At 44.5% G+C, this 15,220-nt stretch overlaps 1 protein-coding gene across 2 annotated transcripts in view; it reads right to left on the minus strand.

Annotated features, from left to right (window-relative positions):
- cblb (Cbl proto-oncogene B, E3 ubiquitin protein ligase) overlaps nt 1–15,220 on the minus strand; it is a 147,994-nt gene that overhangs the window by 55,630 nt on the left and 77,144 nt on the right. For both annotated transcript variants that reach the window (XM_083926749.1, XM_083926748.1), the window contains exons 7-9: nt 13,660–13,797; nt 9,344–9,431; nt 6,164–6,295 (exon numbers count right to left, since the gene is read on the minus strand). In XM_083926749.1, the coding sequence (XP_083782875.1) occupies nt 6,164–6,295; nt 9,344–9,431; nt 13,660–13,797 (358 nt within the window). The remainder of the gene's footprint in view (nt 1–6,163; nt 6,296–9,343; nt 9,432–13,659; nt 13,798–15,220) is intronic.

Raw genomic sequence — 15,220 nt, forward strand, 5'->3', positions numbered from 1 at the left:
CTCCAGTCTGTGTAGCAGGATGTGATGGTCAATAGTGTCGAAGGCAGCACTAAGATCTAGTAAGACAAGCACAGAGACAAGTCCTTTGTCTGAAGCTATTAGAAGGTCGTTGGTAATTTTTATCAGTGCTGTCTCAGTGCTATGATTTGCTCTAAATCCTGACTGGAAGTCCTCAAATAACTCATTATTATGTAAAAAGTCACACAACTGATTGGCAACTAATTTCTCGAGGATCTTAGAGAGAAAAGGAAGGTTAGATATAGGTCTGTAGTTGGCTAGAACCTCAGGATCAAGACTGGGCTTTTTAAGAAGAGGTTTAATTACAGCTACTTTAAAAGACTGTGGTACATAACCTGCTGATAAAGACATGTTAATCATATCTAATACAGGAGTGCTAATTAAAGGTAACACTTCTTTGAGTAACCTGGTTGGAATAGAGTCTAGGAGACAAGTAGAAGGTTTTGATGCTGAAATAGTAGAGTTTAATTTGTTAAGGTCGACCGGAGAAAAGCAGTCCAAAAATATATCAGGTCGTACAGTTGTTTCTAAGGTTCCTGGGTTTGATGAAAGATTGGTGCCAAGCGAGTTGATTTTGTCTCGAATAGTTATAATTTTGTCATTAAAGAAGGTCATGAAGTCGTTACTGCTGAGGGTTATAGGAATACATGGCTCAATAGAGCTGTGGCTCTCTGTCAGCCTGGCTACAGTGCTGAAAAGAAATCTAGGATTGTTCTTATTCTCCTCTATTAAAGATGAGTAATAGGCAGCTCTGGCATTACGGAGGGCCTTCCTATATGTCTTTAGACTTTCATGCCAAGCTAAGTGAGATTCCTCCAATTTAGTAGAGCGCCATTTACTTTCTAATTTTCGCGATATTTGTTTTAGTTCACGGGTTTGTGAGTTATACCACGGAGCTAACTTCCTCTGTTTTATTTTCTTCTTTTTTAACGGAGCAACAGAGTCGAGTGTTTTTCTTAGTGAGCAAGCAACACTGTCAACAAAATGGTCAATTTCAGAGAGACAAACGTTAGTGCAGGACTCTTGAATATTAGGATAAGGCATTAAAGTAAATGCAGATGGAATCGCTTCCTTAAATTTAGTTACAGCACTATCAGATAAACATCTAGTGTAGAAACTTTTACCCAGTGGTGAGTAATCCTGTAATATGAATTCAAAAGTTATTAAATAATGGTCTGATAAAATAGGATTCTGTGAAAAGACTATTAAGTCATTGATTTCCACACCATAAACCAAAACAAGGTCGAGGGTGTGATTAAAACAGTGAGTAGGTTCATGTATACACTGACTAAAACCAATCGAATCTAATAGAGAGATAAACGCAGTACTAAGGCTATTAACAACATCAACGTGAATATTAAAATCTCCTACAATGATTACTTTGTCAGATTTAAGGACTAAATTTGATAGAAACTCTGAGAATTCAGACAGAAATTCAGAGTAGGGACCGGGAGCCCGGTACACTATAACGAGTATAATCGGCTGCACAGTTTTCCAGGTTGAATGTGAAAGACTAAGAACAAGACTTTCAAATGAATTATAATTTAGTTTAGGTTTAGGGTTTATTAATAGGCCTGAGTCATAAATCGCTGCAACGCCTCCTCCTCGTCTACTGCCTCGAGGAATATGAGTATTAATATGACTGGGAGGAGTGGATTCATTTAGGCTAACATATTCTTCGGGACGCAGCCAGGTTTCAGTCAGACAGAGAACATCAATATGGTTGTCTGATATCAGATCATTTATTAATACAGCTTTAGATGACAGAGATCTGATGTTTAAAAGTCCACATTTTATTCTCTGATTTTGTTGCATTATCGCAGATTTGGTGTTGATTTGCATCAAGTTTTTCTGTATAGCTCCTCTTCTGTTCATTTTTGATTTAATTAATGTAGATGATCGTGGGGCACACAGCGTTTGTATAGGATACTGAGCTGTAAAGTGATCCACAGAGCTCGCGGAGAGTTGTGTAAGACTGCAGCTATGCTTGCTGTGTGCTTGCGGTATGGGCAGCGCAGAGAGGTGAATTAAACTCTGACTCTGCATCCTGATCCCAACACTGGGTTTTTGTCAGGAGGTGGTGGAGGTGCAGGACTCGATAGTCAGGTCAATGTTTGCAGACAAAAGTCTTGACCCTTCTTGGTTAGGGTGCAGGCCATCGCGTCTAAAAAGCTTGGGTCTTCTAAAAAAAGTCGTGAAGTTGTCCACGAATGGAATGCCCTTCCCCAGGCAGTGTCCTTTAAGCCACAGGTGAAGCTGGCGGAGGCGGCTGTACATGACGTCACCAAAACGGGGCGGGGGAAGCGGGCCGGAGATGATCACACGCTTCCCTGTGTTCAGCAGGTGGTCCACCATGGACCTGAAGTCCTGCTTGAGGACCTCGGACTGGCGTTTCTTCAAGTCGTTGGTGCCGGCTTGCAGCACCAGCGTGGAGGCCGACCTGTGTTGTGAACACAGCTGGAGGGCGGAGCACTCAACGTCCCTGACGCGGGCTCCAGGGTAGCAGAAAGTCTGGCCGCAGCGCACCCTCACGTGTCTGACCATCGAGGTTCCGACAACCAGCACGGGAGGGGAAATGCGCTGCCTCGCGGCTGCTCCTAACCGGGGCGGAGCAGGGGGGTTGGTTTGGGCGAGCGGACCCCGGCTCCTTGGTCGGCGAGAGCCACGACTGACTCTGTGGGCGGATGCCGGAGTCGAGCTGGTGCGCGCACCGAGAGGGGGAAACTCCTGCAGGCTTAGGACGTCAAACCTGTTATCCAGTGGTAGATCCGGAGGCGGAAGGGGGAGAGATCGGCGAGCCCCAGTGCCCCTGTTCACCCTCGACCAGGGTTCCCTCGGCTTGAGTGGAGTTGAGCTCACCAGGCCCGGGGCCGCGACTCCGTTCTCCCTGGTGGAGCACTGCCACTCCGCGGGGAGAAGGCAGGAGGAGGAGGGCGCCGATGACTTGGGCCTGGCACCCTGTTGCTGCCAGCGGGACTCGGTGAGTGTTGGTGCCGAAGTTCCGGTGGTGATGGAGCCAGTCCATGGCAGGGTGGTGTTGTCGGCCGCCGTCATGGTACGGTCACCAGCGCCGGAAGCCTTAAGATGGGCGAGGAACTTCGCCTGAGTTGAGGCGACGTTGGAAAATTCCAGGAGGATTTTGTTCTTCTCCATGAGGTCAGCCTTCAGTCCAGAGACGTTCTCCCTCAGCTTTGAGAGCGTGGGGAGACAGGACTCGCACACAGCCATCATGTCGCAGCCTGTGCAGTCTGTGCTGTGGATCCGTCACCCCGGGGCACAGTACCGTCACAGGTAGGAGAGTTAAATGAAATTACGTTACGGCCTTGGGGCCGAAAGTTCCGGGAGATCCCTTTTTACTCCTGGGCAGGCAGCCCACTTCACCAGTTGTTTTTAGATCCCGCTGAGTTGAAGAAATGTTTAAAAATTGGCGCCTCGCTAGTGCGATTCGGCGTCACGACTTCCGTGTTTTACTTCTCCGGTGTGATCAGAGGCAACCACAGGCCCGATCGTTAAATGCTTCGGTCGATCGGTTGAAGAAATTAATACAATAGAAGCTGGGCACGAGTGATTGCAAATATGAAATCGATAAATTAAGTTAAAAACAATATTTTCCGGAGCCGAGGTGGCGGGAAACCCGGTGAATTCAAACTAATTCAAACGACGCTGCGCATGCGTATGTGTAGGTGACGTAGACAGTACAAAGCAATGCAATACAGACCAATACCAGTACAGACCAATACAGACCTCTAGGTGGCGGCGACAGTTCTCTTTGATCTTTTTAAATAAAATATTGTCTTCACATGGAACACTGTCATCCACTCTGACTCAGCACATGGTCAAAACACATGCTGCATGATTGTTTAATTAGAGAGACAAAGGCACAGCAAGAGAAGTGAGAGGAATAGGAAGAGCAAGACCAAGGAGAGCCATAACCTCTGATGAGATTCAGACCACTTTGATTGACTGTGCTCAACCATGGTGTAAAAATGTGTTCTGCCCGCAAGTCAAAGGACAATGAGTGCAGTTCTCATACCTCTACACCACTTATGCAATCTGTGGACGATGCATATGGAGATAGCTGCAGAAACTTTTTTACTAATGCCAAAGTTCTTGATGCAATCGTAGTAAGATACACAAACCTTATCATCTAACAACCTACAGTCTGGTAAATAAATGACACAGAAACCCCTGCCAATAACTCAGTGAGTCCTCACTGCATTGATTCAGGATCAAAGTACCAAGTAGAGATGTATTTACAAGGTCCATAGGTCCTATACTCTGCAGAGATCAAAAAGGAACAGGATGTGGAATTGACATTGATCATCAGCCAGCTGTGAGTTAGGAGTGTGTCTGATCCACCCAGCTGACTAATAGAGTGTGTGAATGAGAGGAAAACTAGGGAACAACCACTGAGTCAATGACCTGAAACGACCAGCACTGGGTTACTCACTGTCAGAGTGTAGGAGGGTTGCCTCTCTATGACTCATAATTCCATTAATGTGGAGGAAAATACTTAATTACTGAAGCACACATGCACCCACACACTGATATACGTCACTCTGTCACTGAGGTTGCGGAGGAGGCGGGCTCACGTTGAGTTGTCATAACAGGAAGTATGACAAACAAACAGTGTTCATGTAGGTGTTGCCAAGTCCCATGACAGAGCACAGGGCTGAGCACTGGAAAGACTACACTCAAACCTAATCTAAACCTACAGCAATGTTCCAAGTAAGGACATCCAACAAAAATGATTTCTAGCTTTTGTAGGCAGGAAAACCAAATACAAATGTGTGCTCCAAAAGCTACTCAAACGCTTTTCCAAGACCTTTCATGTCAGGAACGCTTGAGCTGCCGTTCTTTACCCTGTGGGAAAGCAGGGATGTTTTTCTCCCATGAGAGAAGCCCGGTTGCTGATTGGATGTAGCTCTTAGTGGGATGTGACGTGTGGTAGTACAGACGCCACAGAACACGGTGAAGTAGAATAGACACTTTTATTCAGTGGTGTAGTACCGGCGATCAAAACAAATTCAGAGTGATACGTCACCTCTGGGGCTTTTTCATTGTAACGGAAACAGGCGAGTGAACGGCCATTTGAGAGGATGTGGACTGAAACTGAAAACGAGCGGCCACATTTCAACCCTAATGGAAACACGCCTCATGTCTGCTGTCTGATATGAACCCTGCAAATCATTAGAACAAATGTACTTTCAGCCAACTCCAATAACATTGATACAGAATTGCGATTCAAGAGAAGTTTTGAGCTTGTGAGGATGTGTGTGTGTGTTTGTGTGTGTGCCAGAGATCAGTAACATCAGAGTCAGTGCACAGCTCGTAAGTGTCTGGAGAGCCATCTCTGTGACAGAAACACAGATTTCCCATGCAAAGGAGGGGCTTCTCTGGACTAGATGCTAATGACTCATTAGGAGAAGGTAATCACAAACACACTTTGTTGGCAAATCGTCTGATGCATCACACACACACACACACACACACACACACACACACACACACACACACACACACACACACACACACACACACACACACACACACACACACACACACACACACACACACACACACACACACACACACACACACACACACACACACACACACACACACACACACACACACACACACACACACACACACACACAGAAACACAGAAACACACAGAAACACTGGAATACACTGTGTACACACACTCAGTTTTCACTTCCGCTACTGACTGATATGTGGAAATTTGATCAGGACAGATACAAGGACACTGTGAGGAAGTGAGGAATGGAGAGAGGTTTTTTTATCATGTATCTTGCACTGGAAGCTGAAAGCTGCTTCTATTATTCAGTAGTTTCCACTTATATGCAGTTGCCTTATTCATCTTCAGACCACAGTTATTCCTACATATAAATCTACATTATTTTTTTTTAGCTTTGATAAATAGTTAAAAATATTCAGATCTTACATGTGAAGTTTTGGTGTTTATTTACAAAACTGAAGAGGGAGAGACACATGATGTGATGATAAGATGAACCAATATGTCCCATGTACGTGTGTGTGACAATAACAAACCAAGCCACAGATACACCCCTTTGGAATTAGATCTGAAAATGAATTTATGCAGTGTGATTCATCAGGATACCTGCCAGGCCGTGAGACAGGAAGTACACATGAGGTGACCGCAGGGTTCGATCTTAACGTCTTTGTCGTTCTCAGCACAGATCTTACAAAGCTGGAAGGTGGAGCCCATTTCACAGTACAGCTCATACTGCTCCTATTCAGGCACAGCAAAGTCCTGTTAGTCATCATGTGATGCACGTATCAAATTATACAAGAACACACATACACACATTATACATTTCAACTGTCTAAGGAGGTCTGCAGAAATGTTTAGAAAATTAAAGCCAGTCTTACCTTTCTGGCATTTGTACACTTTTCTATTGTAATCTTTGCAATCGTTATAAGCATAATTGAACCAAATAGGGCTAGTTTACAAAAGAACATTCTCGTCTGTATGTTTAAGTCATATCTCCATGACAACTCTGAGGAGGGTGGATATATTGGTAAAAGGATAGTTTTTATTTTATTGGAGGTTAAAGTTTATGAATAATTAGGGGCACGGCATCTTGAGTGACAGTTTGCCTCTGGCCCTCACTTCGCCCCAGAGGCGATTTGCTAATTGTGATTAGCATCATTAGCATGCAAACTCCATCATCTTGACCTGGACTGCAGTTGCTCTTCGATCGACTGTACAAACAGATGGTTTAGGAACACACTGTGTTAACGTTAGCTTTGTTTTGCTAATTAATTAGCCAACCTTGTACCATGACTTGCAGTACAGCCTGCTATCTATGACACATTCACTAGATGCTAATCTGGAGCAGAGGGAGGACTCGGTCCGTGAGGGTCAGTGTATTATTGTCAATAGGTGTAATCTCTGCTAGAGACACGGAACTCCCATTCCCGTTTATCTAGTAAAGTGTTTTGGTCCCGGACGGTGGTGCTAGTGTGGCTAATGTGGCTTATTCTGTAAATGTCAGCCAGACGGACGTATCTCCCTACCCCCAACGTTACATCAGTGCCCTTTTTTGGTAAGAGGAAATGAGGAGGAGTTAAAGTCCGACAAGATGGCGGCTCCCAGAGGCGTATATGATTGGATCAAGTTCAGAGAACGGGCCCCAGCGAAGAAGCTACGTCCAATTTTTATACAGTCTATGGTCCATGGTAGAAACGGACATGGTAGGTCAGTCTCTAGCAAAGTTAAGTGCAGGCACCCCCGTGTCTCTAGTGGAAGTGCAGGCAGCATTTATGATCTATGATTTAAACTGATATTAGACACCTATAGACTGTAAAACACTGACCCTCACAGCCCAAATCCTCCTGCTGCTCCAGATTAGCATCTAGTGTATGTGCCATCGACAGCAGGCTAACATTACATTGCAAGTCATGGTGCAAGTGCAGCTTTTTAATTAGCATAACAGAGCTACTGTAACACGTTGTGTTACTAAACCATCTGTTTGTACAGTCGATGGAAGAGCAAACCATATTGTCACTTACGGAAACACCACCTCACGAATGACCACAGTCAAGGTCGAGATGACAGAGTTAGCATGCTAATGATGCTAATCCTGACAACTAGCCTCTAAGGAGAAGTGAGGGTTAGAGGCTAGCTGTCACTCAAGAGGCCATGCCCCTAATTATTCATAAACTTTAACCTCCAACAAATTAAAAACTAGCTTGGTACAAAAAAATTCACCCCCCTCAATGTTGTCATGGAGATATGACCTAAATATAAGGACGAGAATGTTTTTTTTTGTCCCAGACCTTAAATAGGTTTAATTATGCTGTGAAAACGGCCCGTTTAACATGGGGGTCAATGAGAAACTGCTCTATTATAAAAACCCCTAGTGGACACTCAGAGAACTGCAGTTTTTGGCACTTCCTTATTGGGTCAACCAGGAAGTCGCTGTGGTGGGAGCTTGGTTGAAACTCATCAAAACTTAATTCTCATATACTTCTGATAAAAGTCTGACAAATTATTTTATTCGGTCTGAATAAAATGATTTGCAGAGCTTCCTGCCTCTTATCAGTCGCTGTTTCACTTGCGCTGCTCATACTCCGTTCATGTGCCATGGTAAATCTGAGGTTTCAGATTTACCTCAGACTAGGCAAAGTGCACTGGAATGCCTGTCAAAGTGGAACCTCCTAGTAGTGAATTGGGGTTAGGTTGAACTCCCCATGTCCGAAAATTCAGACTTCCCATGGCACCAGAATGAAGCATTTATCTCTCAAAATTTGTGTCAGGGGGGGAGGGAGCGTCAGAGGTCAGGCAGGGGGAAGAGGGTGGGACTATTGAGGGAAGCGCTGAGTGCTCTAACTGAGATATAACGTGACTTCTCCAGATGGATTGATTCTCATTGTCTCAGCATATCCATCTGGGAACTCTCGTTTGGAGATATTTTGGGGAGGGGGCGAAAATACTGGTTGCTTATTGGATAAACTATCACCAACATACGGGCCAAATCAACCAATCAGATTAACAAAGCATATGACGTACTAACAGCGTTGAGGCAAAGCTCAGAAAGTAAACAACATGTGGGTAAAGGATATTTTCCGTTTGTCTAAAATGAATTTACGGATCAAAGGCCCAATTTCAGGTGCCCGGTCCATATTCAACAATAGGATCACGGAGAAATAAGTTAGTTAGTGAGACTAAAGAGTGAGCGGCTTGCTCTATAGCTGCGCTCATCTCATTTGTGGAAGCCGCCATGCTGTTTACACTGAACAGTCACTTCTCATTTCGTCACACTTAAATCCATCTCAAAACCAACGCTCATTGGATGTTTGCTTGATAAATGTCAAATTCTCTCTGTTGCACGTTACCAGACTGATCTGTGAGTAAAATACAAGGCAGCTCAGAGATCAGGATGGGCTCACTAGGCTAACTAAGAAATGCCAAAATGGTAAGAATTGCTTTAATAGCTACAAAAATCCAAGGTGTGTGTAGGATATAGTGGGATTTACTGGCAGGAATGGCATATAATATTCATAATTTTCATTAGTCTACAATCACCTGGAACTATAAATCGTGTTTTCATTGGCTAAGAATGAGCTCTTCATATGTACATGTGGAGCGGACCCTGCCATGTTTCTACACAACCTCAAACCTCTCTCTGCTGCCATCTCTCTCCTTCCTTCTGTTTTCTCATTTTCTTTTGTCTGATTACAACAAAGTGAATATGCCATAAAGAGCAGCATTGCTTAATAAAACTTCCAGAACACACACACAAACACTCACAGACGTACACACAAACAAACCCACTTGTGTCACTTTGATGTGATCATGAGGTGTTGGCTCACATAAACCAGTGAGGTCAGGATTGTAACTGCGACCGTCAGGAAACAAGTAGCTGTGAATGAGAAACATGTTTAAACACAGCATTATATTTGCTTAAAACATTCTCATCAGTCATGTTTTGTTTGTCACATCTTCTAACAAGTACGCATTTCACAAACTGCACTAAAGGGATTTGATTTATACATGTTATATCAGTCTTGAGTAAAAAATTCACAACTGAGCAGAAACTCTTTTCAAATTGAAGTCAAATTAATTCAGCATTTACAAGCCTGGGTAAAACAAATATGATTGGCATTTGAAAATTTGAAAGAGCGACTTATGGAAACTGAACATTCCCTGCTGGGGTCTCCCTGCTTGATCAAAAACAGAAGTTAGGGCTGTACAGTATGTCTAAACTCACAATATAACTTGACTGTATTATTTTGCGGAATATTGATTAATCTTTAAATTTCTATATAAATGCTTCTGAATTACTGTACAATTATTGAACTCAAGTTCTTTTTGTCAAAGTAGAAAGAAACATTATGGTGGTGATCTAACCATGGATTTAACCAGAGTGAAACGATTGCAAGAACATCAAAAGGCATGGAGAGGAGTGACGCAGAAACACGCGAAGAAGAGCATAGAGGGAGCGTGTGGAGCGTGGCCACCCACCTACAGGAAGAACGTGGAGCAAGTCTCCCAGTGCGCCGGTATTTGACGCACTGAGACAGTTGCACTGACACGCGAGAGGGGCCACCAGTCAACATCGGCCACGAGGCCAGTAAATATTTCCTGGCGTGCCGGATCTGTTTTTGTTTTGCCTGTACGCATTGTGTGGTTACGTCAGAGCTGCTCTGCCGGTTACACAGTAGACTCAAAATCCATACCGTAGCGCAAAGTACTACCGTCTATAGCGTTTATACTGTTTGTACCCTTTATACTGTACACCCCTAAACAAAGGTACTTCAAATAGGATCCCCCCTTTCCCCTGCTCTCCTGCTGCAATGCAGTTGTAAAAAGACACAGCACTCCTTGAACAGCCTCAGCCAGCTGCGATTGACGGCTGGAGGAACTGAAATGCTGCTCACTAAATGGAGGGAAGCATGTCTGATTTGTCTGGGGGCCTGTCAGATTATCAGGTATGATAAGAAAAAATGGCCCGGCAGAATGACTTGAGGCCAAAAGCCTCCTCCACATCCTCTTGTCTGTCTGAGACAAAAAAAATACACATTTCATCTTGGAACTGCAAATCAGATGTGACTGAGGGTCCATCCACACGGAGAGGCGCTTTCCGGTAACCGCACAACTTTAGTCTGGTCATGTACCATGCCATGTCATCGTCCCAGCTCCGACCTCTAACTCAGCGGCGTCACATAACAACAACAGTGCTGCTGCGTGAGAGTAGAGAGACAGACCCATGGACTGTTCACTGAACTGGGGCCTCATGTATCAATGTTGCGTACGCACAAAAACGTGGCACGTTTCTACAGCTATTGTTTCGTTGGCGACACTTAGAGGTGATGCTGGGAAACTGTTAGTTATGTGAAAACAATTCATCCTCAGTGTAATGTGCGCATCAGCGACACATTAATGGACAATTAACACACACGTGTTTGCAATCGTAAGGATATAAAATAAGGAGAAGGATATAAAAGCATGCGCAATTTAATAAAAAATGGAATTAACAATGGCAGCCTTGGCCTTGTTAGAAGACATCGCAAATGGTTATGTCAGCCGTGAGAGGGTGTTTAGAGAGCGGGAAGATCTGTTTGCAAATGACGACAACTGGCTCATGAGTCGTTTCGGGTTGCCGAGGCCAGTGTTACTGGAGCTGTGCGCGGAGCCGCGGCCAGACTTAGAACGACACACGCCCAGGAGCCAGGGGTTGTCCATTCCCACACAGGTGCTGACCACTCTGGGATTTCTGGCAACGCATGACTCGTTCAATCTAAACAATAGCATGGTAGGTAACAGGTTGGAGGCTGGCACGGTGCGCGATGGGTGGCTTCTCGGTGAGTAAATCATTTATCCGTTTAATGCGCCCCGAATTTAAACCAGCACAATGCCCGTTTTGACACGCGCATTCAAATATGTGTATTTGTTTTTTTCCCTGGTGAAAAAAGAAAATCTCCTTGTGTTCATTTTTCGTCTCAATAAACGCGTGCGTAAAGTTGGAACCTCTGCAGTCATAAGTGTGATCAGTCTTGTCAATCCTTGTAATGCAGTTATTTTGTCCTGTTTGTTTTCCCGCGAACAGTAGTGTGATTTATATATATATATATATATATATATAGTTACCCCCTGAGAACGTGGCTGTTGACCCCTCTCACTAACCCCGGCACCGACCAAGAGGGGAGATACAACGACCGCCATTCCCGAACTCGGGCAGTGGTGGAGAGGGCAATTGGCCTATTGAAGGGGCGCTGGCGCTGTCTAGACAGGTCGGGCGGGGTGCTGCTGTACACACCTGAGAAGGTGTGCCGCATCGTGCTGGCCTATGGTGTCCTGCACAACTTGGCACACCGCCATGGCATACCACTGCCAGAGCACCCCCCCCCCCCACCGGAGGAACCGGATGCCGGACCCGTCAACCTCGACCCACCCCGCAAAGCGATACGGGCCCAGCAGCGTCTGATTTCAATGATGTAAAGAGGCAAGGACACGATTTACTTTGTACGTGCATTTATTGCATGATAAATATCTCCCAGTGCATTGACAATTTGATCTAGAAGATCACTGACGCCACGGATGGCTCTCAATATTTCCTCCTGTGATTCCAGCACAGCTTGTGAAAGGACACGGCCAGTCGGGCGGACGTCAGCTGGCGTGGGGTCGCCGGGGCGCGTGGTGCTGGAGGAGCCAGTGGAGACGCCAGGGCGCACGGTGCAGAGGGAGGAGCCCTCTCCTGTCTCATCGTCTATTGAGAAATAATAATAAAAAAAAATGAAGTAATTAAACATGAGTCAATGTGTTTATATCCTGGCAACTTAAAGCACGAGCATGTGTAATGTGAGCAGCCTATTGTACGACCAGTATAATGACATTTCTGAGTTTAACACATTTACCTTGAGGATGATCTGTGTCGCCTTCATGGCCCCCCACAACTCCGCTTAGAGCTGTTCCCTCCACAATAGCCGCCACTCTCTGGTCAAAGGGGGTCAGTTCCTCCCCTCCTGTCACCCCGCCCGTTGCGGTGATACTTCGGCGGTGGGCCGAAATCCTCCGCTTCACGTCGGACCATTTTTTTTTTTATTTCAGTGGTTGTGCGCTGCTCCGACCCAACAGCGTTCACTGCCTCACACACACACTCCCCAGAAATGTCTTTTTCTTTGTGTTTATCCCTGTAAAGAGGCTACCAAATAAAACCGCTCTTCGGTCTCCACTTCATTTAATAAAATTTCGAGCTTAGACTCGTTGAAGTTGCGCTTCTTACCTTTACTCATCGTTTAAATCTGATAGTGCAGAGAGGGAATCCCCGGTGCATGCCCTATTTACATTGATTTGCATATTTAAATGGGGGCGTGGACAGGGAGGAGTTTAGCACTTCTACATGTGCGCTCAATTCCACGTTGATTGGGATGTACAAAGGAAAAGTGCTTGGATCCATGCGTACGCACACATTGATACATCTGAATTTTTTTGTGCTTACGCCAGTTTCTGGATTCTAGCGTACGCCATGTTTTAGTAAGAAAGCCACGCAATTCTTAGTACATGAGGCCCCAGGACTCTGAGCCACATGCATGGGAATGAATTAGGCCGAGCCCATATTTCTCGCTTTTCCCTAATGCTCGGAATAAGTCTCTAAATTGGTCTCTAGTCTCTTTTTCTAAATCAAGTTCTAAGAAGGTGTGAAAAGTCTCTAAATCTAGAGAGAAAGTGCCCGTCTGTTAGTGCTTTGGGACGGGGAAGGGGCACAGAGCAGCCCCCTCTGCTCATTGAGGACACTAACTGCAGAGTGATTAGTGCATCAGAGTCCAAAACAGCACAAAAGATGGTGTATTTCTGTGGCAGTTACAGCGCTACATCCAGGCCTGGCATGTGTACTACAGCGTTTTTAATCGGTTTACCTGGTTTCGTGTGGACGCAGAGATTTGTTGAGCCGAGTCTGTGTGGACGGAAAACCTTTTAAGAACGATGGAGGTAAAAAAGGTGGTTTTTCGATCGTGTAGACTTACCCTGATTGATAAGTTGATCATTACTCATTTGGATACAACGCACACAGTACACAACTGATAAATATACATACAGAATGAGCTAGAGCGAGAGAGAGTGTGTGTGAGTGTGTGATAGTAACATACAAGCCCTCCCTGTAGCCATCAATGAGGGCCTGGAACAGTGGCTTGTTGTGGGGGATGGTCTGCAGTATGTTGCCATCATTGGTCACATAGCCGATGGCCCACTGGCCCAGTCGTGTACAACTCAGTCTGAAGATGTAACTGTTAGGGAGAGGGGACAGAATCAGGATTTAAATGTCAAGTTGTGCTATTGTATCAAGGACACTCAAATAGCTGAGTGGACTGTTGTAATTACATTTAAAAACAACAAAAGTTCAGTTTTAAATAGCTAAAGTTAGCTGCAGCATGTTCGGAAGCTGAAGAGCTCCGGTGGGAGGGGAATTTTTACACAGCCGTGCTCTTGTCCATGTTTCCACTTGGTCTTTTCTTAGAACTCAAATGTCACCCACTGAACATAGCGACAACCAACTCATCTGCTTTTCATCAGTTTCATTTCTCTTATTTTGTGTCCTGAAGGTCAGCATTACAGGCCGTGTCAGAACTTCTGCATGAGCAACGTCGAGTTATTTTTTCTGTTATTAATTAATCATATTAACATGTTAAAGTCCCAGCCGTAGTTTTCACTTAGTCATCATAACATGACTACGTATATGGTCATAATTAGGGTAAGATCTTATTTAATCTTGTATAATAATAATAATTATTATTATTATTATTTTTATTATTATTATTTATCCATGTATTCTTCTGTATTCTTTGTAGTTGTATGCATTTGGACACTCTTCTTAAAGAACTTAAAAGCAAATACATCAGGTCTAAACAGGATTCAACATGTTTAATCGTAAATTTACTCAGCAGACTGGTTAAGCTGCGTTTCAACTGTCTCAACAAGGCTGGCAAATGCCATTGGTACGTGGTGTGATTGTAAAAAGCCCCTCTGTTGGATTGAAAAAATATGAGACTATCCATGAACTACACTACACTACAGGCAGACCTCCATAACTACTGCTACTACTACAGTGTTTCTCTCTTCATGAAATCACCACAAAACAACTGTTGCAGACACACAGACACAGACCAGTCTACACACACCACACACACACACTCCATGTGTGACTCCTACACAGGCTGCAGTGTTTCAGTGGAATCAATAAATGATCGACTAATTACAGCTTTGTCGTCAGTCCCACAGTCTGACACAGTGCTGTGACACTGAAACTACAGTTCTAAATATACCCACAGCTACTGTCAAAGAAAGATACAAACAGAAAACATTTATGTGAACAACCCATATCAGAAATCACAAATCAGAAATCACATCACTGTTACCTACTAGCGAGTCCTGGGCAGCACTGGACTCACATGCACCCAGGCTCGTACTGCTGCTGCAGTCATGTGTCCGGCACTCGCTGCCCAGGATGAGAGGGTTCATAGTGCAGTTAAAAATAATAAATAGTCCAAGAATGTACTTTGAAAATGTATTTTGCAGTTCCCCTTTTTTGAGAGCCTACATTAGGGCTGTGGCTCAGAGAATTGCTCCCTGTGCTGCACATGTGTGAATTGGGTGTAAATGATCAGATTAGATTAGATGGTATGTAGATGTCCACTGCCATCAGTGTGAATG

The sequence above is a fragment of the Echiichthys vipera genome (assembly GCF_963691815.1).
Source record: "Echiichthys vipera genome assembly, chromosome: 14".
NCBI lineage: Eukaryota > Metazoa > Chordata > Actinopteri > Perciformes > Trachinidae > Echiichthys > Echiichthys vipera.